This window comes from Cornus florida, unplaced genomic scaffold (genome assembly GCF_030987335.1).
Source record: "Cornus florida cultivar Cherokee Brave unplaced genomic scaffold, ASM3098733v1 CherokeeBrave_3.0.0_Hap2_Chr11, whole genome shotgun sequence".
Taxonomy (NCBI): Eukaryota; Viridiplantae; Streptophyta; class Magnoliopsida; order Cornales; family Cornaceae; genus Cornus; species Cornus florida.
The window spans coordinates 97224843-97250466 of NW_026775581.1; the positions used below are offsets into that span (position 1 = coordinate 97224843).

General features: G+C 36.8%; 1 protein-coding gene, 1 non-coding gene and 2 pseudogenes across 2 annotated transcripts; 1 reads left to right on the forward strand and 3 right to left on the reverse strand.

Annotated features, from left to right (window-relative positions):
* Window positions 1–10: 10 nt before the first annotated feature.
* LOC132281626 (pleiotropic drug resistance protein 1-like) lies at window positions 11–24673 on the reverse strand (annotated as a pseudogene).
* LOC132287357 (small nucleolar RNA R71) lies at window positions 3067–3165 on the reverse strand (annotated as a pseudogene).
* LOC132287218 (5.8S ribosomal RNA) lies at window positions 15332–15487 on the forward strand. Its single transcript, XR_009472950.1, has one exon. It is a non-coding gene; the product is annotated as a 5.8S ribosomal RNA (ribosomal RNA).
* Window positions 24674–25624, reverse strand: LOC132281628 (uncharacterized). Its single transcript, XM_059783318.1, has one exon. The coding sequence runs from the start codon at window positions 25622–25624 to the stop codon at window positions 24674–24676; it is 951 nt and encodes a 316-aa protein (XP_059639301.1).

The following is a 25624-nucleotide window of genomic DNA, read 5'->3' on the forward strand; positions in this document are numbered from 1 at the left end:
TATATATATATTATATTATATTATATGAAGTCTTAAAAGTATGAGAAGAATTGTTTCTCAAGATTGATTCATGTTTTCCACCTCGTGATAGGATAAAGCCACGCAATGGGAAAAGTGTGAGCAAAGCAAATGATCCGAATGTATTTGCAATAATCATGTTTCGGCCCATTGCCCCTATAAATCGGAACAATGCAGAAGCCATCTGGTTGACAAGTAAGATGAGCAACTACTATCTAAAAAATCTACAGAGAACATTTGACTAGTTATCATCTGGAGTAGAGGGAAATACGGGGAACTAAGCTGAATAAGTCTTTGAGAGATTCATTTTTCTTTAATTCTTACCTTCCAACATTTGGATCAAATCCAATAACATAGTAAGTGAGGGATACCCAAATGGCAACCTCAAATAATGTAATGGCGATCTTCATGATCCATCTGGGAAGTGCATATGCCTATGGTCCCTAAAACAAAAAGTCTCTTTGCTTGTAAAAGACCGGAAGCTTTGCAATTGTCAAGGAAATCTCGGGTAATCCATTAAACATGTTAATAATCACTCGCTCTTTTTTCTCTTTGAATTTTTGTAATGGTTTTTTTTTTTTTTTTTTTGGTCTGTGCTATTGCGTGTTAAGCTTAGCAGCGGCAATACTCATGGTTTAATGAAGGCAAGACTCTTCCACGGATTCCGTGTATTTATAATGTTCATTGCTGTCTTTATCCAGGCAACAATTATCCTATTACAAATTCATCAACTCATAGAGGGTTTTAATTAGACTAGACTGCCTAGTGGGTCATTAAAAACCCTTTCAAACCTTGAGGGTACATCTAATTGATAAAAATTGAGGGACGAATAGCTTAATTTTCTCTTTCTTTTTCTTTTTCTATTTTCCTGTCATTTATTAGTTGTAGTTATGTACTAATTTTGTTTAAAGAATATATCAGCTTGAAGTTGATTTCTTGACTTTCCAGAATCAATACTTCCCAAAAAAGCTAAATTCTCTGCCTAAAATGATGTTATCCATGTCCACCACTTGATACGGTATAAAATTTGGGGTTATTGAAGCTTGCTCATGGGTTGAACCAGGAGCAACAGAGAGTCTTGACAGCAGATTGAAGTCGCTGAAAAGTCTAGGAAGAAGAGGTTAAGACCTTATAAATGATAAGGTCTTAACCTCTTAGTTTCTCTCAAAAACTCTCTGTATTTTTCTGCCTCCACTGTTACGTGAATATCTAAACCTTTTGCAAAATATACACACGTATATATAGGCTGTTATAGTTTAACCTAATTTTAATTACATAAGGAGAAGGAAAAGAAAAATATAATATAATATAAAATAAATATATATATAAGTCTGCTAACCTACAACGTGATGTATATGTATATATGCATAGAAACACTATATATGTAAATGTCATCAAGTGAGAAAAGAGAACCGAGGAGGTGGATGAAAGGTTTGAAAGGGCTGTTTTGACCAAAAAAAATAATTTTAACATTTTATAAAAAGTTAAAAATTTGTAATTAATGTCTTCATTAATTACAATTTTACGGACGAATAAAAATAGCGACATGCAACTCTCCTCGTAAGATAATTCCATTAGAAAAATGGCATGTTGACAAATGCAAGATCAAATCAAGTGGAAAAGATCAGATCAAGTCGGGGACAACCAAAACCGACATAAATCAGAAATCTAGTCGGAGAAAAAACTGCATATCCACTCATACTAGCCGGAAGCAAGCCCAACATGAGCAGATCTAGTTGAACAAAAGCAAAAACGACGAGAAAAATACCCATAGGGCGACTGAGATGTAACATGTGGTAGAATAGTGAATTGTGTCTTCTTCATCACATGGTTTCAAGCCATCTATGAGTTTTTCAAATCTGTTCAAATCTTATACAAAGAAATAAAAATTACTAACTTTCTAGATTTGATATAAGGCATACATATATGTTATACAATCATGGCAAACACACAATATAACACACAATTAATCCTAAAACATTCTTTACCTCCATTTGAGAAGAAATCTCAAATCCCCACCAAATGGAAACCGCTCCGAATCCGACGAAACTCCTAGGTTTTGTCGGGGACAACACCACGAACAAGAATCCGAAGAAATTCCCCATCTAAAACACATCTTGACTTCAAACCCAAACTCAAGAAATGGTCCTCATTGTCTGTGCATGTATAGCAACCATTATATGGTCATCACGTGTCTGCAGTAACACTTATATGTTCGTTATGGTCATTCTATTTTTGTGAGGTGTTGTAATGTTTATAGTGATGTGAGATCTTGTTAAATATGGTAATTGGATTTTAAAAATCTCCAAACCCAATAATACAGGGGCACGATTGAATATTCATCGTCTAAAGAATTGTTTGCCCTTGATGTCACAAGGGATCGAACATTTCTAATGTAGACTTATAGAGCTGCAAATGAACCAAGATGAGGAGCATTGGGCTGATAAGGTTTGGCTTGATCTTGAGTCAAGCGTCATTAGTCCTGTTCGATCTCGGCTTGCAATCGTTTGGCTATAAATAAGCAAACTCTTAGATGCCGGAATCATTTACCCAATCTCCGACAGCAAATGGGTGAGTCCAACTCAAGTAGTTCCCAAAAAATCGGGGATTACGGTGGTGGAAAATGCAAAGGGTGGGGAAATTTCTAAGCGTACCGCCAATTCATGGCGTGTATGCATTGATTACCGCAAATTGAATCCCGCCACTCGAAAGGATCACTTCCCCTTGTCATTCATTGATCAAATTCTAGAAAGATTGGCCGGGCAACAATATTATTGCTTCCTTGATGGCTATTCGGGGTACAATCAAGTAACACTCGATCCACTAGACCAAGAGAAAACCACCTTTACATGTCCATTCGGCTCCACCGTAAAATATACGGACATGTCGAAAGAGGTTTTAAGACTCAAAATTTTTTCCATTCACTTTAAAAGACAAGGCAAAGTATTGGTTTAACAATCTTAGGCCTTTTTCAATCACTTTTTGAGTAGAAATGCAACAAGAGTTCTTAAAGAAGTACTATCCGGTTTCTAAGACTAATGCCATGAGAACCTCAATTCGAGAATTTTCACATGGGGATGGAGAAACGTTTCATGAGGCATGGGAACGCTTCAATGAATTGCTTAGGAAGTGTCCACATCATGACATGCCCAAATGACAATTAGTTCAATATTTCTTTGAGAGCTTATCGGACAACTATAAGGGTATGGTTGATGTTTCCATGGGTGGCTCATACATTGATAGGCATGAGAATGACGTATGGCGTCGGCCCATCATTCGTACACTCTACGATTGATCACACCTATAGTACGATTAATCGCACGATGAAAGCAAAGAGGGACCAAAAGAAGAGGAAGGTTACTCCGACGATTCCCCTGCAAAGGCCGACCAAGAAGGCAGAATGGGAAACCAAGGAATTGGTTCCAATAGGTGTTGCTTCGGAGTACAAGCCAAGGAAGGTTTCTTGTGTGCAGGATTGGCCACCATATTGTGGACCTAACACAACTTCGGTGGTGCTCGAAGCTGAACCAAGCGGAGAGGAAGACCCTGAAGAAGATTTGGATGGAGGAGATACCGGAGCATCCAAGATGGAGGGCACCAGAGTTCAAGGATGACTCACTACAACAAATTTGGTCTTTGGCGACAAAAGAGTTTGTGGCTAAAAGTCCATATTTTGTCGCGAAAAGATTATCGCGACAAATTTTTTTTTGTCCCCAGCTCGTTGCTAGAAGCTTGTCACAATATGTTTTTCGTGACAAATTTGGATTTGTTGCTAGAGGTAAGATATATCGCGACAAATTATTTTTCGTCACAAAATGAGTAAAAATTGCGACAAAATATTTGTCGTAAAATATTCAAAAATTGTCGTCTTATACCCTCCAAAACTTATGAAATTTGTCGCTATTCATCACTATTTTGTGACGAAAAGAATTTTTGTCGCTATATGTACTCTCTTTTGTGACAAAAATTTTCACTATAAGATATTTTATTGTGACAAAATCTTTCGTTACAATCATATGTCCCATGTTGCGACAAAATTATTGTCGCTATAAGCTATTTTTACTATGACAAAATCATTTGTCACAATATAAATACCATGTTGCGACAAATATTTTTTCATAATATAAGTTATTTTATTGTGACAAAATATTTCATCACAATATATTTATCATGTTGCGACAAAATTATTGTTGTTATAAGTTATTTTTATTGTGACAAAATATTTCGTCACAATATATTTATCATGTTACGACAAATATTTTGTCACAATATAAGCTGCTTTATTGTGACAAAAAAACTTGTCGCAATATATGTACTATGTTGTGACAAAATTATTATCGCTATAAGTTATTGTTATTGTGACAAAATACTTTGTCACAATATATGTCCCGTGTTGTGACAAAATTATTGTCGCTATAAGCTGTTTTTATTGTGACAAAATATCTTGTCACAATATATTTACCATGTTGCGACAAAATTATTGTTATTATAAGTTATTTTTATTGTGACAAAATATTTCGTCACAATATATTTATCATGTTATGACAAATATTTTGTCACAATATAAGCTGCTTTATTGTGACAAAATTATTATCGCTATAAGTTATTTTTATTGTGACAAAATACTTTGTCACAATATATATCCCGTGTTGCGACAAAATTATTGTCGCTATAAGCTGTTTTTATTGTGACAAAATATCTTGTCACAATATATTTACCATGTTGCGACAAATATATTGCCATTATATACTATTTTATTGCCATTATATACCAAAACATGTTATTTGTCTTTGCTAGTGCATGCATGGTCGTAGGTCATTAAATCCTACTATTGTCCCTCTTAATTTTCATCTTGAATCGATTGTTTGTAATCCTAGGGGAAGAGGTAGTTCTCATCACTCCATTTCACCAATGGAGGATTGCCTTCATTGAGGCCAATTTCTTTTTTATGTTTACTTTCGGTGGATATCAGAAGAGCATAAACCATCAGACCCAAGTTCGATCGATCGAACTAATCGGGGAATGTTTTTAAAAATAGGTCGATCCAACCCTCTCTCCAAACCCTAACCTCGAACGATCCAATGAATTGTGGCGACAACTTGCCACTTTTCCCGAACCTCATCAATCCTTTTCATGGAGAAACTCTCAGAAAAACATGGTCTCCTACCTCAAAAGATAGCGGTCGTCTCCGCCTATCTGCATAGCTCTTCTGTCAGCTCTGAGCTGTGAGCAACACCTGTGACGACCCTGATTTTTAGGCCAGCGTGTCCTGTGATGAACCGTAAGGATGATCCTATAACGGATCCGAATGCGGAAGCGATGGGCAGCTATTTAACTCATCTTCTGTAATTTTGTTGTATATGCACTTCCTGCAAACTATTATGAAAATCAAAAGAATCAAAATATCAGATATTAATCGCTTGTCATCTAACATGCTATGTGCATATTTTACGGGTTTTAGTCAGCTTATGTGATATCCCTCGATTCTAGAGTTACGGGTGATCAAATTCGAGCATAGATCAGAGGGATACTGTAACGACCTTAACTAATGCCAAAATGTCGATCCAGCTGCCGAGCGTTTAGACATAGACTTAGAGCACCCTGCAGACGATGCAAAGCAGGACTCTCCAGCCAGGTCGCCCATTCATGAGCAGGAGCAGACTCAGGAGCTTGTACTATTCATCCCGTTGGATTTCCGACTTGAAATTCTTGATGTGCATGATATGTTGTTTCATATATATTAAATCTAGAATATTTGATTGCATCCGGATCTTTATACTTTGGAGGAGTGCTGTGCTGAATGATAGCACTAACATTTTCAGTTAACCTCACTTTCTTTGGCAAATGATTTTTAGAAGTGCGCTTTTGGGTGAGGGACAATCCCCCGTACTAGAACTATGCCCTAGCCTTAGTCATAACAACGACATCCCAAGTTTCCAAAATCAACAATTTGTGCAACAATGCATATATATTAACATAAACATATATATACAATCTCAAATTGGGTAGGGGATGTTTTAGGATTTTATATGTGTTTTATGGAGTGTTTTCCATGATTATACAACTTGTATGCACGTTTTTGTTTAAGTCATAGAATTTAATTTAATTAATTTCTATGGTTAGGAAGCATGAGACAACCTACGGTTACATAATACACTGGTAGGTGGAAGGTTGAATAATTAACTTAAGTTGCTTACTGTTTTAGCAAATTGGTTTCTTTGCATGATCATAAATTGGAAATCATGTCCCGTGAGCCACAACCAAAGAAAGGGAATCAAAGAAAAAGGATCATGAAATTTTGAGGCATATCAATCGTACATGAATTTCACAAATTCACAAACCATACCATTAAACGAGAAATGCAAATGTCCCCTTCTTCCTTTCACTTACTTTTACAAAACATTGAGTTTAGAGTAGGGAATGGGATGAAGTTCATGATGATTACAGATCTTTGGTGTGATAACTAATCTTTAATCCAGGGATTTGGACAATAATGAATAAAAAGAAAATAAAATAGAAAAGGAAAAAGAAAAATTCTTTGACTGCTTCTTTAACCATATTTGGGGCAATCGACCTGAAAGACAATTGAAACAAACAAATAAAGCAAAACTGTACATTATCGCCAGCTAATGGACTTAACTAATGCAAATAAGGGTGCCTTTGGCTTTATTTTCTTTCTTCTTTCTTTACTTTGCTCCTTTCTTTGTTTAATTCCAGAATTGCTTCAATTAAGCTCTTATTTAGCTGAGTTAGCTTATTTTCGGCTTGTAATTAATTTGGGACATTAATTGAACATTAAAACAAGTATTTAAAATAATTACAGAGGCCTGGGTGTTGCCGGAAGCAAGGAAGACAAAGCAGAAAAGTGCAAAATGCTTCAGAGAGGGAGAGAACAGGCTCCCAAAGGAGGGAGCCAGCTCCCTTATCAAAGGAGCCCGCTCCATGCCCTAAGTATGCTTTTTACATCTTGATTTATGTATTTTTGAAGGGATTTGTATTGTGATATATGTTTTGACATTTTTATATACATAGATCTTGTTTATTCAATGATTTGTGTGGTTTAATACAGCCTTGTTGCGAACGTACTCCACGGCTTTTTCTTGCCTCAACCTTTCTTGATATGGATTGAATGCCATGGATATCAATTAATAAATATTTTTATATAAATAAATAAATACTGAAACTCTTTGCATATTTAATATTTAATTTTTTTAAATATATCCTTGTCTAATTAAATTTAATTTTATTAAGAAACTCATAATAAAAGTTAATTTGTGGTAGAGTTTTAGAAAAATTATTTTATTTTATATATCAATTAATAAATATTTTTTATATTAATAATTCTTGTCTAATTTGATTGCGCACAACTCCTAGACAGAGACAAAACCCACAACAACGACGTCCCTGCCAAGACTAGAACAAACAAGAAGGGGTATTTTAGTTTTTGCATCTATCTTACTTTCATGTTTTAGTCCTAATTTATGTTTATGAGTATTTAAGGACAATAAAGTTAAAATGAGCTAAGAACAGTACCTTTCGTGCATTATTCTCATCATCCCGGAGTGCAGTATACTACGAACACTTAAACTTCTTTCAATCCGCATCCGATCTTCAATATTTGAAATTTTAAACCGAAAAATTACAACTCGATCGGATAGGTGCACAATCCCACATTACCTGAGTGTGAAATGGAAAAGTGTTATATATGTAAGGTATGTCACTCCAATTGGTATGACGTCATTTGGGGTAAAGCCTAAGAACAAAACCATATGAGCTCGGACTCAAAGCGAACAAATATCATACCATATGATGGAGTGAGTCGTTATAATATCGCCCATATCACTCACAAAAAGTTAATTTGATACGTCAATTTGTTAGTCAGATCCAATCCATGTGGATCGGATCACATCTATTGTACTGCTTAAATTGGATCTCAATAATAGCTATCCTCTATATTGTGTAGCGCATCAAGTACTAAGTTGAGCTTGAACCATAAGTTCCATTAATACAAGACGAATCAGTGCCCACCATAAAATTTTGTTGGCAAAATGACTTAATGGGCTTTGCTAGAAGTACTTGTGGTTTTTGTTAGGATAAAAATTAACTTTACTAGTTACCCTTGAGAAATAATTCATTAATGGGCTTTTATTAGAAGTACTTGTGGTTTTGTTAGGACAAAAATTAACTTTAGTAGTTAAGTTACCCACGAGCAGTTATTCATTATAATAGACAACTACAAACACTCCATCAAATTAAAGTGGACCTAATTTGATGGACCTACAATAGAATCAAAAAGCTGATATATGCACCTACGAAAGTGATTAACGTTTGACTCGGTAGAAGCGATCCATTGTTTCATATTTGTATTTGTGTTATTAAGTTGTATTAGGCACAATTTGAGGTCCATGGCTCGATTAGAGCTCACAAACAGGTATAGACTCACAAATACATTCATAAACATAAAGCTTATTGTATAGGTTCATGAACATGTTCATTAAAATATAGATTTGTGTAGGGTGATGACAAATTCATCTTGTCACCAAATCAAGAGATGACTAGAAGGAAATTCTAAGAGTACATGACTTGACGAAAAGTGAAAATGAATCCCGCACGAGGATCCTGGCTGAAAACGAGGCATTTTGCAATATTTAGACTTGAACTCTAGGGCATGGTTTGTGTGAATTCAACCTTACTTGTGCATGTAAATTGATTCCTAGACATTAATTGAGATGTATAAGTTTGGTGGTCATATCTCTTTCATTCCTAATCTAAATGGGGTGATTCTTGAGCCTAAATTTATGAATTTTGAGTCAGCTTTCCAATGGTACCAATGCCATTATCGGATTTCAGAATGGAGGAAATAACACATTATTTCACTGGAAGTGATTTTCACCACTTAATATGATGTATTGTGGAAAATTTCGATTGTAATAAAAACTACCAGTCTACAAAATGACATTTCATGCTAGCATTCGCATGAAATGGAAACTTGAAAGTTACACGACATCCAAGCAATGCTAGGCGTCACGAACCAAGTCTTAGTACTTGAAATATGCCCAGTATCATAGGGGTGAGTAATATAAAGCTACTCGTAGGAGATGAGCATGCATCGACCTAGCATTTTACAAATTTATCACCTTAAGGTGAAACATGATAAAGGGATTCATGTCACCTAACGTCTATATCGAAATGAGACTCAGGGAGCACAGGCCAGTCAGACTTTAGTTTTTTCAAAAATAGGGCAGGGAGCTTGCTTCTATTGCAAGCAGTCAGGTCATCTCAAGAAGGATTGTCCAAAGTTGTTGAATAAGTCATGTGGTGGCACAGATTCACAGATGGTACCAGCACAGTCTGTAACCCTTTGAAAAAACTAAAGTGGTTTTTTAATTTAAAAGGTGTAACCCTTTAGAAAAAACTAAAATATGGTTTTTCACTATCCATAGTAATTGGGTTTAAACAGATAACATATTACATAGATCATTGTCCTATGATGACCTGAAACGGATCCAAAATGTGGAAGCAAAAGAAGAAAGGTGACCTCTAGAGATGTACGTCATCCTAAAGGCACCAAAAATGACTCCAAAATGGTCATTCCACACTGAAATGGGTGTCACTGTGCACACCATTGGAAAGACAACGAAAAATTAATAAAGATAGACTCAAGAATCACTTGATTCGGAGTCCAGACGGCAATAGCACGGATCACGAGACGGCGTAGATGGATGAAAAAGAACCAAAATGAGATAAAATGAATAATGGAAGAAACGGCGTCAAAAATCGAGTTTCGAGCTCAAAGATATGCCCCGAATAAGTTCGGTAACAATCGGGGTCAGAATCCCTAAAACTGGGAATACTCCGTAATGCAAAACACGTAAAGTAAACAAAATACTCCGTAAGCTACCCATTTTTTTTTTATATCATTAAATCTTGGGAATTCTGCCTTCGAAACCACACCGACTATGTTGATTACACAAGTTCTTTTGTAAACATCTTGGTACTCGCATATGGTCTTGCTAACATAAGCACGCAGACATGACATCACACCAGGACATGATAGCAACCTAGACCATGTTATCAGGAAGTATATATACACATAAAATATGCTTAAAAAATAATAGATGTCTCAAAACACCTGAGCATGTGAACATGTTATCATACAAGACATGTTATCAAGATATAAATGGCATATCAAAGTAAAGCAACGTGAGCATGATATGCACCCAAAACCCCAAGTTTTGGGAAATTCTACATTTTATCACAAAATATATTTTATCACAAAAGTTTTGGGAGGACTACGACTTTGAGTTGCAGTATCATCCGGAAAAGGTCAATGTGGTGGCCGATGCAATGAGCAGGAAGTCACGGAGTACTCTTGCTAGCATTTCCGTTCACAGATGGAATACCCCTACCTCCATTTGAGATGAAATCTCAAATCCCCACCGAAAGAAAAGTGCTCCAAATTCGACGATACTCCTAGGTTATGTCGGGGACAACAAGGTGAACATTAAACACCAATGAGGTCCTATCAGGCTCAAACTTTAGGAACAAAGCTCGAGCTTTCTTGAATTATTGCTCGATCTTCACAAGATGGTGCTCGATCTCCAATTATGCACTTAGTCAAATTTCTTCGATGAATCCTCTCTAACCAAAGCACGATTTTATTTGGAAGGTATCGAGTCTATAGAATATTAGTGAATTATTTAAAGTTTAAATATTTTCTAAATTTAATTGGATTAAAATCAAGACGTTTTGTATGCATTATATCATGTAAATGAATAAAATAAAAACCCTAATTATGAATGATTAAAAATTGAGTGGGAGCGGGGATTTTTATACATTACCTTATGGCCTTCATTATTAACACTATTGTAATTAGATTTTCAAAAATAAGGCCCCACGCATGATTTGAAAACATTAGTCGTCCCAAACAGCATAACACGAAACTCATAAGAACCATATCTCGTGAGAAACGCTGTCTTAGGAACATCCTGCTCCCTAACCTTCAGTCTCAATAGATCAATTTATGCAAATACAAATTTTCTATTTATTGTTATATTTTTTATACATAATATCCTTAGTAGTTTATTTGTCGTCTTTATATTTCGAATTATTTTTTTGCTAATTATTTTTCCAAAGTAAGTAATTTTTCTCTTCTCATGAATTGAACCATTTTCTTTCTAACGTGTTTTCTACCTAGTTTCATGGATTGAACAATAATTCACGTTATGTGGCAGCTAGTGATGAATGTCAACGCAACAAATCGAACTCCCGTTCGCCGGCCGGCCTCTTCCAGCCCTTACCAGTACCATCGCAGGTCTGGGAGGATGTATCCCTTAATTTTGTGGATGGGTTACCCTCGTCGGATGGGTTAAATCGAGACGGATTTCGATTTGGAGGTCCCCTGAGTCAATTTTGCCCATTACGACTCCTCGCTCGCATTCAATATCTACTCCTGTCAGAGCTGTGGTTTTCCTTAAGACTAATGTAGGGGGGGAGTTCTTAGCACCAAGAGCTGCAAGCAAGGCCATTGCTTGCTTTGCAGTCTCGATTGCTCTACTAGTGAATAGTAGATGTCATGGTTAGCTTGGAACGAAAAAAAAAAATTTCAGGAAAAAAAAAAAAAAATTTTATTGGATGCCTTGGTCTTCATATTCTTTCTCGGCTATTTCGAAAAAAAAAAAGAAAAAAAAAAATTCCGGGAAAGAAAAAAAAAAATTTATTTTTTGTTGGTTGCCTTGGTCTTCATGTTCTTTCTCGAGTATATGAGAAAAAAAAAAAAATTTGGATGCCTCGGTCTTCTTGTTCTTGTCCATCATTTTCTGCAACAATTAGAGCTATAAACCTGGTAAGCATTAAAAGATCCCCGGATGATTCAACTAAATAATTGCTCTTTAAAAAATTATAAGAACCCACAAATTTGTGACGTTGGTAGTTTTGCAACTTGCCGACCGATCCATCAAAAAGCCCCGGGGTATCATTTAGGATGTGTTGATTAAAATTGATAAATTCTTTTTCTTGGTCGGGTCAAAGGTCACTAATTGTTTGATTTATCAGGAACAGTTAAAGTACAATATTGCGTGATGTATCGGTGTGACAGGGTGGATGCAGATGGTTTGTCTCGGGTGCCGCCCTGCGCCCGCGGGCGCCCTCTAATTTGCAGAGATCTGTTCACCCACTCCATGATTTTGCTCAAATTTGTCCCATTTCCCAAAATGTGTCGACTCTTGGAGATGTTTAGGAAACGGAGCCTTAGGCTCATAAGACGTCGCCACATTTGGGTTGACAAGCTTGGAATTTTCAGCATTAGACTTTGGATTTTCAGGGTCCCAATTTGGGATTCAACCTTTGATATGGATTGAGAGTGGGAATGCAATAAGTTGGTATCCTTCTCTAAGCTACCCAAGGCCATCAAAATCTTAATCTTTTACAAAAGATAAATATTAAATAAGTTTTCCAATTTTTATTCAAAGTCAATTTTGCCACGATGAATTAGGGACGACATACAAAGTTGTGGCAAAATGCTATTTGTGCCACGATTTTTTGTTCGTGGCAATTGTATGTTTCTTTCGCCATATACATATTTTCGTGGTAAATCACTTTACAATTTGCCATGATGTTATTCTCGTCACAGTCTCGTGGTGGTATAGGTTATTGTCGACCTAGCATTGGTTTTTGGGGTAGGTGGATGATCACCTTTTGTTTAGGCTCTCGTGAGGTGATTCATTTGGCGTTGCCATAGTGCTGGATTTGTTGGTTTATACATACATGTACCATATCTATAATATTAATTCAAGAGAGAAAAAAAAAAGGAATGTTAATATATAAATAAATATATTTATAATGGCATGGTTGATTTGCCAGTGCATAATTATATTGCTATGTGTTAACTGTAACGTCATTAATTTCCAGAGGCATAAGAGCTTATATATTGCAGTTACGTGTCTCAAGTCTCAACCTACTACACTAACATATATTCAGACTACATTTTCTCTTCATGTTAAATGAAGTATAACTCAAATTCCATTATACTTCTAGATATAATTTTTTTGTTTTCTGGAACTCCATGATATTGCAGCTCCTCACTTTCTCTTCTTCATTTTCGGGTATCTCTCTCATTCTCTAGCTTTTCCCTCATTTTCTCCTTATAATTATACATATATATGCCATTTATCATTCAAGCTTTGATTTGGAGTGATAGTATGTTTTTAGCTTCAATAAAGCAGACCAGTGTTTAATGGATGCTGATGCTCGACTATCGAATTACTAAAACTTGAATATCTTGAGCTACAAGAAGAATCTGAAGCACTAATTAGTACCATTGGAAAGCTTATTTCGACGCGATCAATTTAGACTCAAGAACGGACCAAGGTAGGAAGAGTGTTGGCTTACATCAAGTCGACCATTCAAATAAAATAGCCGCCGAAATGAAGTCTTTATCTCAAAGGTTTGATCAATTTTTGATGTAGTTCCTCACTTCTTTTCGAACCATCTCTTGCATCCCTTTAGTAAGGGAATTAGGTTTTACGAGCCTCACTCAGCTCGTCCCTTTAGTAAGGGATTAGATTTTTGTCAAGCGTCGGGAATGCCAAGTATGAACAATTTATGATTACTATTTATATTCATGTATTGATCGTTATCACATACATATATAAATATCTCTTGTAATCAAGTGAACACTATCAATTCTATAATAAATCGAAATATAATACATTGAATTCACCAATTGTATAAAGCATAAATATTTCAGAAACGTCAGGAACATATGTTACTTTAATTGCTCTGTTTTCTCACAAGTCTCTGTTATGTTGCTCTGCCTTCACTGTGCCATGAATAGGGTTCTAAAACCCTAGGCAGACGACAGAATTCAAGCCTAAATTCAGTGGTGCTCATGGTGTAATCATTTGGAGGTCTTAGTGCACGAGGTCCGACTGTTTAATTAAAACAAAGCATTGCGATGGTCCCTGCGGATGCTCACGCAATGTGATTTCTGCCCAGTGCTCTGAATGTCAAAGTGAAGAAATTCAACCAATCCATTCACCATGCCTTAACTTAGTTCCTCTCATGGTGGAACATCCACACACCAATTAATCTAAATTATCATAATTACAGTCCCAAAATACATGGTTGAGATTTAAAGTCCCTGTCTTTCCCATGCCTTATGGAATGTTTCCCCATCCCCGTGTGAAAACTCTCGAATTCAGGTTCTCATGGCATTGGTCTTAGAAACCGGATAGTACTTCTTCAAGAACTCTTGTTGCATTTCTGCCCAAGGCATTCTGGGCAATTTACAATGCATTTTTTTTTTGTTTTCGTCCACGATCCGGGGTAGAAAACTTGATTTTAGGGGGGGTTTCTTCTTTAAGTTTCCAAAAAGTCCATTTAGATGCCCGTTTTTACTCTCAGTTGTAGCAGTGGTGACCTTTCTCCCTCGTCCGGACTCCAAATTGAGTAATTTTTTTTTTGAACTTGACTAATTTGTCATTGTCTTTCCAGTGGTGTGCTCGATAGCACCTGAATCCACTTTTTGAAAAATGACCATTTTGCCCCTAGGTTCTTTTTGTCTGTTTTTGAAACGACGACAGAAGAGTTATGCGGATAAGCGGAGACGGTCGTTATCCTTTGAGGTGGGAGACCATGTTTTTCTACGGGTTTCTCCACGGAAAGGATTGATGAGATTCGAGAAAAGTGGCAAGTTGTCGCCACAAATCCACAAATAAATAAGTGTGCTTCAGTCTTACTTGATTTAAAAAAAAAATTCGGACAAGAACTTTTCTGTTTTAAATTGGAACATAAATTATATATACATATACATATAATTACAATGAGATTATGAGATTACAATTAGAAACTAATAGCCTTATATCTCTCAAAATCCATTATACGATAAACATCATATCCCTTATAATTCCACATAGATATATATTATATGGATAAAACATGAATTCAAAAATAATATATATATATATATACACACACACACACAATATATATCTGGGGTGTTACATTAATTCTTGTCTTTAATGCATAAAAATGTTTCAAATGGACCTCTTTGAAAAGTTTTGATTGATTTGAGTGCATTGTTTTGGTAAAATGACCATAAAATGTTAAAATACTTTGTGATTACACTTGTTGGGGTCGAAACCTGCACAGCAGAACGACCCGCGAATGCGTTTTACAACGACGGCGGCCATCTTCCCCAAAAATAACGAACCCCAGGGCGAACCGAGCCAAGGAACATGAACGAAAGAGCGAGCCCGCGAAGCCCTGTCCGCGGGCGCGATCGTGGGGTCACGTCTTAATATCGAAACTTAACGACTCTCGACAACGAATATCTCGGCGCTCGCATCGATGAAGAACGTAGTAAAATGCGATATTTGGTGTGAATTGCAGAATCCCGTGAACCATCGAGTCTTTGAACGCAAGTTGCGCCCGAAGCCATCCGGCCGAGGGCACGTCTGCCTGGGCGTCTCACATCGCGTCGCCCCCCCGCACATCCCGTGCGACAGGGGCGGACAATGGCCCCCCGTGCGTTGCCAGTTCGCGGTCGGCCCAAAAAACAAGTCGCCTGCGACGTCGGTCGCGACAATTGGTGGTTGAGAAAATAAAAACTCTCGAGCGTTATGTCGCGCGCCCAAGCTCGTAGGGAAGCATTTGCACATCAAAGGATCATTATTAGTATTCAAAGCCATTTTCAACTGAAAATGGTAGATGTGATCGACCGGATCGGTTGTTCCGTCAAAGCAACTAGCATGCTTTTCAACAAAAGTAAAATACCAATGTCATAGAAATCAAATATCATGAATGTATGCAAAACTGGAATCAAATCTGAACACTATAAGTGAGGTTACGTAAGGAAAAATGATAAACGGGAAAAAGACGAAATAGGGAAAAGACAAAATAGGAAAAAGATGAAAAAAGAAAATCGCGGAAAATGGAAAAGGAGGAAAAGGACCGGGTCATTACAGGGAGTCAGCTCCCTCAGGCCGAGAACATGCTCTCTCAGTTGAGAGTATGCTCCATCAAGTTGAGAGCTTGTTCCATTGAGGATAGAGCTTACTCCATTGAGGACAGAGCCTACTATCTCAAAACGAGAACATGCTCCATTGCTGGGAACTTGTAGATTTTGGTTTTTAAAGGTTTGGATGGTTATGATTTTCTACAAATTTAGAAACTACGTACTTTACCTTTGTCTTGTCATATCTGATAACCATTCGCGCACTACAATTGGTTCGTGCTTCAGCCTGGGGAGTCTTTCTAAATACATCCCGTTTGTCAGTCCCCTTCACACATTCCTTGAGAGTATGCTACGCGGAAGTCTTAAATAATAGAATCCTAGAGACACTTGAACCTGGAGTGCTCTGATACCAACTGTGATACCCCTCGATTCTAGAGCGACGAGTACCAAAGGCTCTGATACCAGTTGTTAAAGTCGTACTACACAATCAACCGGATTTGATACCAGTTGTTGTGGTGGCATGCTTAAGGGGGATCGCCTCAATCTACTTAGTGAAGTACTCTGTTGCAACAAGAATCCACATGTGACCTCGCACCGGTGAATGTTATGTTGATGATTTGGTGGTTAAGACGAAAGAATGAAGGAATCATTTACAGGATCTACGTACAGTTTTTAATCGCCTCCGAAAATTTCAACTCAAGATGCCACAATTCAAATCAAAGTTATATATCATCATGAATTTTAAATCTTATACAAAGAATTAAAAATTATTAACTTTCTAGATTTGATACAAGGCATATATATAAGTTGTATAATCATGCTCAACACTTAATACAACACACACAAAAGCCTAAATCATTCCCTACCTCCATTTGAGATCCCCACCAAAATAAATCGGCTCCTAATCCAACGAAACTCCTAGGTTTTGTCGGGGACAACACCACGAACATGAATCCCAAGGAAGAGAGAGAGAGAGGATGATTTTTAGGGTTCTGGAAGGCTAAGCTTGCAACAATGGTGAGAGAGGGGATTTTATTCTCTTCTACAATCCTGGAGGTTGTTGCTATATTCATGAGAGGCTAAATTCGTTTTAAGCTACTGCCCAAAGAAAGGAAATGGGGCTTCGGAAGGTTTTGAAATTGCCTAAATTGAAAATACAACCTTAAAATACACCCACAAGACTCTCCGATCAATCTTGAGAGATCGATCGAAGGTGTCCATAGGGGTATGGATGTAAAGTTCTTTGAAATTATTTTCTTTTTTTGGGGTGTTTTTCGTAAATATCTTTTGAAGATATTTTATTTCAGGGGTTTTTAAGAAAATATTTTTGGAAGATATTTTCATTCTGGGCCATTAGTGCAGTTTTCACTTTTTGGAGGGGCCATTGTGCAATTAATGAAAGTTATTGCTAAATGCCTTGTTTTGAGCCTGGATCCTCGTACGGGATTCATTTTCACTTTTCATCTCTGGAAAGACATCAACAAACTCCTCAACAACTGTCAGAAGAATACGGCCCAAACTGCTATCCTCATCAACTAGCAAACTAGCCAAGTAAGATCTGTAGTGACTCTAGTAGCCAAGAAAGGACGGTCGGAAATTTAACTTTTTGGATTAGAAATCGGTTCCGTGTCTATGACAACAAAATCGATCGGGAATAATAATTTATCAATTTTTATCAACACATCTTCAATAATACACCGGCGCTTTCTACCTTAGTTTTATTGAAACCGGCTAATAGACTTAAGGTAGATTTAATGTGTGAGACATCTACCCCAAGTTGCTCGAAGGTCCATTTGGGGATTATATTAGCACTACTTCCCGGGTCTATGAGGACTCTTTTTATTAGACAGCTTTGATGTGTGAGACATCTACCCCAAGTTGCTCGAAGGTCCACTTGGTGATTATATTAGCACTACTTCCCGGGTCTATGAGGACTCTTTTTATTAGATAGCTGGCTACTAACAGGCTGATAACTAATGGATCTTCGTGTGGTATCTGGACTCGTGGTAGCCCAAGGAAGGCTGCCACCCTTCTTCTCTCCATTAAACCTCATTCCCTTTGTTAAAAAGTCATAGTGCCTTTGCGTTTTGTGTTTCTCTTGATGACGCGCATCTTTCCCCCTTATTAGAACCCGTTTTTGGCCATTTTTTGAGTTCGGGTTTGAGGTCAAGTTAGGATTTTGGTGCCCCTAGCTCAGTAAGGGGTCAAAAACTCAAAAAAATGTAACTTTGCACCAAGTATGCATTTGGCCCTAAATGCATTTCTAGGTTGAAACGAATGTGCACGCAAGTGTATTTAGTGTTTTTAAGTGCACGGGCATGGTCCGCGGCTCCCGAGAAGACCCGATGCAAAATCCGACCCAACCATCCCTAGATACCAACTCCCGTGCCAAAAATCCAACACTGGACAACCCATATGACGATTCCAGGAACCAGTTGATGTAAAATCCCAAGTGGGTTTAAAGGCATTTTCCCTTTTTCCCTAGCATTCAATGTACTTGTTATTTGCCCAACTTGGGTTTCTAGCTTTGCAATGGATTGGGAATGAGAATGAAGTAATTGGGTATTTGCCTGGAGCCGGGCGGAGAGGAACGTGATTTACTCATCGACACATACCGCCGGTTTACCCAATTGCCCGGCGAAGAGGAACGTGATTTACATTATCGCCGGAATCTGACACACACCGCCTGCCATGGCTGCCTGCTAAGAGAGGGAGAAGATGATGAAAAATTAGATTTTTCATTTAAAGTCACTTTATTTATAGAAAAACCCTAAAAGTGCCCTGAACGGGTCCCGTAGGGTCTGGTCCGTTCTTGAGTCTAAATTGACCGCGTTGAAATAAGCTTTCCAATGGTACCAATTTCAGATTCAGATTATTCTTGTAGCTCAAGATATTCAAGTTTTAGTAGTTTAATTTGCTTTTATTTCATATTTTGTCTAATTTAAGTTTGTTAAATCGTGACAACCATCAAACTCTATAGTCAAGGTTGGGATAATCCAAGAACACAATAAGAAGGATGCTAGAATACAAGAATCACATTATCAAATGCAATTAACATGATTGGGAGACTAATTTAAGTTTCTTTTATGGAGGCTAAAAGAGAAGGGTACTATTAAAGCTTTACTTATTAAAAAAATAACTAATTATAGAGACTAATTAGTATTTAAAGTATTTTAACAAATTTACATTGGCGTGAGCCTCATGCACATGTACACTGTTAGTTCTTTTTTATTCTAGTATTTTACAAGAATAAACAATTTTAAAAAATCTTTCAGCTGTAGTTTCTGAAATCAACCTCGTGAGCAACAATAGAGAATGGTGGGTGGACACAGGAGCTACTCGTCATGTTTGCTCTGGGGTGTAATTGAGGATGTTTTGATTAAGATTGACAAATTCTTCTTTCTCGTTGATTTCGTTGTCATAGACACAGAACCGGTCCCCAACCCTAAGAGCCAAATTCCGGTTATCCTTGGCTGTCCTTTCTTGGGATCATCTGAAATATCTCCCATTGCAGGAGCCATGTAGGATGATTTGAAGGACGACAGTGGCCCAGGTGGAACAAAGTCTATAATGAGTTTTTCTCTGTCAGTGAAGTAGTAGGTTACTGTGTTTTTTTTTTTTTTTTTTTTTTTTTTTTTTTTTTTTTGTGCAAATTTATGTGTCATACTATATTTACACACAAAAAAAATTGGACTATTAATTTTTAACTCCGGTCATTATTTTATGCACAAGACTTGTCTACTCACCTTGAGCAGGTCATCCTTCACGTCAATGGTGAGAAGGGACCTACTAGCTGATGAGTAGGCAAGTCATTTTGTGTAAAAATGCATCCGCCAATAACAACCAATCACCGAAACCATGAACTTGACCCAAAAGAGTAGATTCATGAACATGAATGCAAATTAAACTACAAGAGCTTGACGAGAGCGTCTTTATTTGTCGGAGGGGTCTCGAGCTTCGATTCGACCTCCTTCAGCTGGTGTTGAAGCTTCAGTCTTTTCTTTCTTTCTTTTTTTATTTATTTATTTTAAGGTAGGGTTATCATGATTTCTATTTTGTTGCCTCAGTTGACATCATTATATACTTAATGATGTAGTCATTGATATAGATATTGTAGAGTCCTGAAGATGAATTATCACTGCATTTCTTATAAAGTGATAAGAAATAGCTCCAGATCATAAGTCGGATGGACACTTGCCCATTTACCCAACAACTTAAGCTTTTAGATAGTACTACATACTCACTCATTTATACCTAATCACTCTTTCATCCGAATTCGACGTAGGACAAATACACCCTTGTAACACCAAGCAACTCTTATTTTTTGAAAAAATATAGCCAACTCTAAAATTTAATTAAGGAAGAAGGTCGTGAAAGTGAACATTCAATTTATTAATGGCCTTATCTGTGATGAACATAGTGGATCACCTTGTTCATAAGACCAAAGTGTGACTCTCACTCTCTCTGCACAACACTCTTGCATAGTATTCTGATAACTTGATTGATGTTATCCTATTACGTTGTTTTTTTCTTTTATCTTTATCACAGTTCTTTTTACCTGCAGGAAAAAATAAACTCAGTCACTGACATCCTTAAGGAAATTTTAAAACCTGTAGTTGATGAAGTAGAAGAGATTCCTTGGCCTCCTCCCCCTTATTGCTGTATTAATTCAACACTAAAGATCCTTGAGTTGACGCATTCCAATATCGTGTACCAACCTTTTGAACGTCGTAGTTGGTAGTGCTTTAGACCCTTAACTAGTGACTAGTGAGGGTAATGTGTGTTGCAATATTGATGTGTGTGTGTGTTTGGTTGATTCAATTAGCAAGGGTGACCAATTAAGCATACATTGTCTAATCAATATGTGAAAAGCACAATAGAGTGAAAAACAAAGCACCAGTATATTTCCTTCCATCAGTTTCTGAATTTCGGTGCATCTCAGTTCTTAGGAAGAGGGTCATTGTAATCAATGCCATTACAGTAAGCTATAAGAAAGAGAGAGAAATGTATCGTTAATAATGACACTAACACCAAAATCAGAATATTTATATATATATATAGATATATGAAGGAAGACATACTTGTGCAAGATTGAAGATGTAGACAAATGAATTTCTCTTCATCAGCAAAAATTCTCTAGAGGCGCACGCTTTCAAGAGCTCTCTCTTGCTAACACCATACTTTCTGGCTGACAAAGCAGCTGGGTGTCTTTTGGTCTTGTCAAATGGGGTTGCAAGCTCGTCTTCTAGTTTCTGTCCGACATGGAATGACTTGAACGCCTCAGCAAATTCGTTTACTATAAGGCTCATCTTTACATGCCCAATACTGCTTCTGATCTTTCTTTGATGTCACCTGTAGTAATATATATAGTTAGTTTTCACTTTTTTTTATGCTCTGCATCTTATCAAAGGAAAATGGGATTGTAAGGACTTACACTTCGCGGGACTATAAATCCTGAGAATATGTTCCATAATCCATAAAATGCAGAAGCAACAATGGAAGCAATATGATGGTTCGGAGTCACAGCCACAGTCATCATGCCATAAAATGTGTACTATAATAATGTGAAGTACATGAAGAACAAGTACCAAAAGAATTTGGCAACACTCCATTCAAATCCGATCATTGCATAAACTATAACACCATATACTGCAGCTTGTGCAAAAGTATATGGAAGCTTAATAGCAACCTGCAAAGGAGGAAGAAATTTCATTAAGGGACATGACCAAATAAGATATACGTCATTTACATGAATTGTGAAGTTTGTAGTGAATGAATACTAGATACCTGACCAAAGGCATATGGCAAAGCCGAGTACATTCCAGCAGCTCTTTCTCTGTAGAAGACTGTTCATTCAACAGCCACCACTGGCTGCACCGGTGAGGCATTCCTTAAGAAGAGAGCAACAGCATACATAGAACCCATAGCATTAAAAAGATCTTGTTGCCTTGTCCTGCAATATACATCAAGATTAGATTGAAATGGAAATTGGGAATACAATAGTTTGAACTTTTTAACTGCTTTGATTCTATTTTTATAACTCACCTTTTGGAACCAAGGCGCCAGAACATTGTCCCAAACATCAATGCTATGAAGGTTGTGAAAAAAAACCTCACTGCAGTATATGGTGAATTACGCCAATATGACCAATGTTGCTTCCATCCATGCATTGGGTGAAGAATGACTGTGAATATTGAGTAGGAGGGAAATAAAGGTCCTTTGAACCAGGACGAGGTGTGCTCAATTCTTTGATTAAAGCTTTGTTTCACCTGAAAATAATATCACAAAATTTAGATGTGCAACAGGGAAAGGCTATTAAAATATTTATCAGATTTCTAATGCTGGTAAGGATAACTTCTCAATCTCATTATGTGCTTTATATTTAAACCAAACTATATAATTCTGAACTCCTATAAACTTCAGTGAAATCGACCCCCAAAGCTGTTTCCTGCGCTGAAGTAGTAACTTCCAACATTCAAGTTGCTGGATTGTAGCCGTCTTTAATTTGACTTATTCCTTCAATTCCCTTGTGAAAAAAGCAAGTGATGTGCTAGTGAGTAAATTTTGACCAATTAAAGCTAGAAGTATATTGTCATTAGTCGTAGTTTCCTTTATATTTCATTTCATCTCACCTCAAAATAATTGATTAGATGACAAGAATGGCGACCTAGTGGCCTAACATATATCTCTTGTCCTCCTCGCTTCATTAGGAAAAGCTGCAAGTCAATTTTTTATATGTCAATATATATATATGATAGAAAGAAATCATAGAAAATGCTAATTCTTATTATAGATTAACAGTTCTTACCTCATCAATAGCTTCAAATATGTCAATGCCTGGTTGATGGATGGTACATACAACAGTTCTTCCTGTGTCTATAGTATTCCTAACCTTTCTCATCACAATTGCAGCAGCTCTTGCATCTAGCCCTGAAGTTGGTTCATCTATAAAAGTTATGGAGGGATTTGCCACCAGTTCAACAACAATGGTTAGTCTCTTTCGCAGCTCAGTTGAATGGCCATTAACACCCGGCAACCCAACAAGTGCTTCCTTTCATGGGGTCAGCTCCACGAGTTCCATGACCTTCTCAATGAACATCTGCCAAAATGAGTGAGTTAAATAGTCAAATGCAACATTAGTGCTCTTTTTTATTTTTTTTATTTTTTCAACCCATCCTTCAGCCCTAGAAGTTTCGTATAGTGATTAGTTGGTGGTTTTAGAAGAAAAATAAATAATTGAATCTAGAGACTTCTGCTGCTATGTTTCCACTCACATATAGAACCGCTCATTTAGCAAATCCAGTAAAACTCATCTAAAGCCAGTTTTGGACAATTTATGTTTTCATTTAGCTTATAATTCCAGTTTTCTTTTTTTTTTTTTTTTTTTTTTTTTTCTTTTTTATTTTATAATAATAATAAATAAATAAATAAATAAAATATCATAGCAAATGAGTAGCTTTAGCAGCACCATGTGAGGCAATGTGAAGGTATCTTCTCAGTTCAACAACAGAATAGTAGATTAAGGCAAAATGCTCAATTATGCTAAGTGATGCCCATGAACTCCTTAAGCATGGCTACCTTAGCAGTCAAACCAAGAAGACACAAAGTTCAAATCTGATCAAATTTGGACCAGCTGAAATTGCACAAAAGTAGGTTCAACTTTCTTGTTGAATTCAAGATAAACTCCCGTACGACTAGAGCACAGCCAAGTCAAGTTCAATAACCCGATTCTCTGTCTCTTTTGCTTACTCACAACTCTTACGAAAAATGCTTCAGAAATACTAACCTTTCTGGTTTCAGAATTGACTTCTAGAGGTAATCGTAGCCAAGCTGAGTAGAGCAAGGACTCATAGACAGTAACATGAGGGGAATGGATATCATTTTGCTCACAGTACCCAGAAATTCAAGCAAATGCTTGTTGCTTCTTTGGATACCCAGAAATTGTATTGTTATCCTCAATACATCCACCAGTTTTCCTACCAGCGAGCACGTCCATCAGAGTTGTTTTACCGGTACCACTAACACCCATTAGAGCTGTAAGAACCCCTGGCCTGAAAGCTCCACTAACTCCCTTCAGAAGCACCAATCTATCTTCAAGGACACCCTGATCTTTCATTTCCTACAAGTCATATTTATACAATCACTCCTTGCTTTTAGACCGTGTTACCTTAAAATAAGTAATTCTCTGCCTTCAAACACACACAAACACATCGATTGTGCAAGCTTTTAGTTACCTGTGGCATGTCAACAGAGTATTTAATTTCATCAAAGGTGATAGAATGCGGTTCAAATGGAAGAATCATTCCTCTATTCCTATTCGGATTGGCGTCAACAATGTCGTTTGTCCTCAACGATGAGGATCCCACTGTGATACTTCTCCTCCTAATTTGATCTCCTCTCTCAGCATGCAAAAATAATACTAGTCAGTGGCGTAGCTAGGAATTTCCTTCAGTGGGGGCAATTTTTAATAGCAATAATATATATATATATATATATATATATATATATAATTTGAACAAAAATAATATATGTAAAAACTAAAACATTGATTCATAATATTTCTATTCAGTACATTCACAACTGCCCTCGACGATTTTTCATATTCTGAAAGCGTTGAATAATAATATCATTGTCAACAGTACTAAATATGTCTCTCTCAATATACATAACCATCATATCATTCATCCATTGGTCTTCCATTCAATTGTGCAGTTGAGTTTTCAAAATATTCGTGGCAGAAAAAGCCGTCTCCACTGTGGCAGTAGCAACCGGCAAAATCAATGCCAATTTCAAAAGCAAGTAAACTAATGGATAAGCCTTGTCTCTTTTTGTCTTAACCATTCTTCGAGCAAGATCACCAATTCCTTTTAAATTTGAAAACTCCTTGTTAGAGCACATATCAATAATATAAGTGTTTAGTTGATCACCAAGTTTCAGGAGGTCTAACGGAGCAAAATCTCTCGGATAAAATTCAGCAAGTCGGATTAGTTTTTCCTTGTCAAAAGAAGCGAATGAATTATCTGGACACAAACACGATATACAAATAAGCAACTCAGTGTTTGACTCACTGAAACGACTATTCAGCTCTTGAAGTTGCATGTCCAACATAGCATAAAACAATTGCACACGATAGTAATGCAAATTTGTGATTTCATTAGCTTTACGTCGTGATCGCCCTGGAGTTACAAGTGTATCATTCATGTTAGGAACTTCAATACCATGTTTTTCACAAAAAGAAGAAACTTGATCGAGTAAAGAATCCCAACCATTCTCTCTCATCATTTGAAGTTCTTTTTTGCATACTTTAATCAAGGACATATCATTTACAATGTCTTGATTTTTCTTTTGTAGCGCCTTTGACAATTCATTTGTAACTCCCAATATAGCCCTCATCAAATGGAGAGTAAAGACAGAACTGAATGACTGCATGAGTGTCAATAAAATTTTTGCTTCAGATCTCTGTTCAACATATGATCCATCATCTGTAATTATCTTAAGCACATCAATAACAGATGAGAACATAGAAATCAAGCTGATTAAAGTATCATAGTGAGAGCCCCAACGTATATCACTAGCACGCTTCAAAGTGGTATTTTGATTAAGACCCCGTCCACTTTCAATTTCACCATTATTGAGTGCTTCAATAACCAT

Excerpts from the sequence above, each read along its gene's own strand:
- LOC132281628 (XM_059783318.1), bottom strand. The coding sequence starts at position 25,624 with ATGGTTATTGAAGCACTCAATAATGGTGAAATTGAAAGTGGACGGGGT.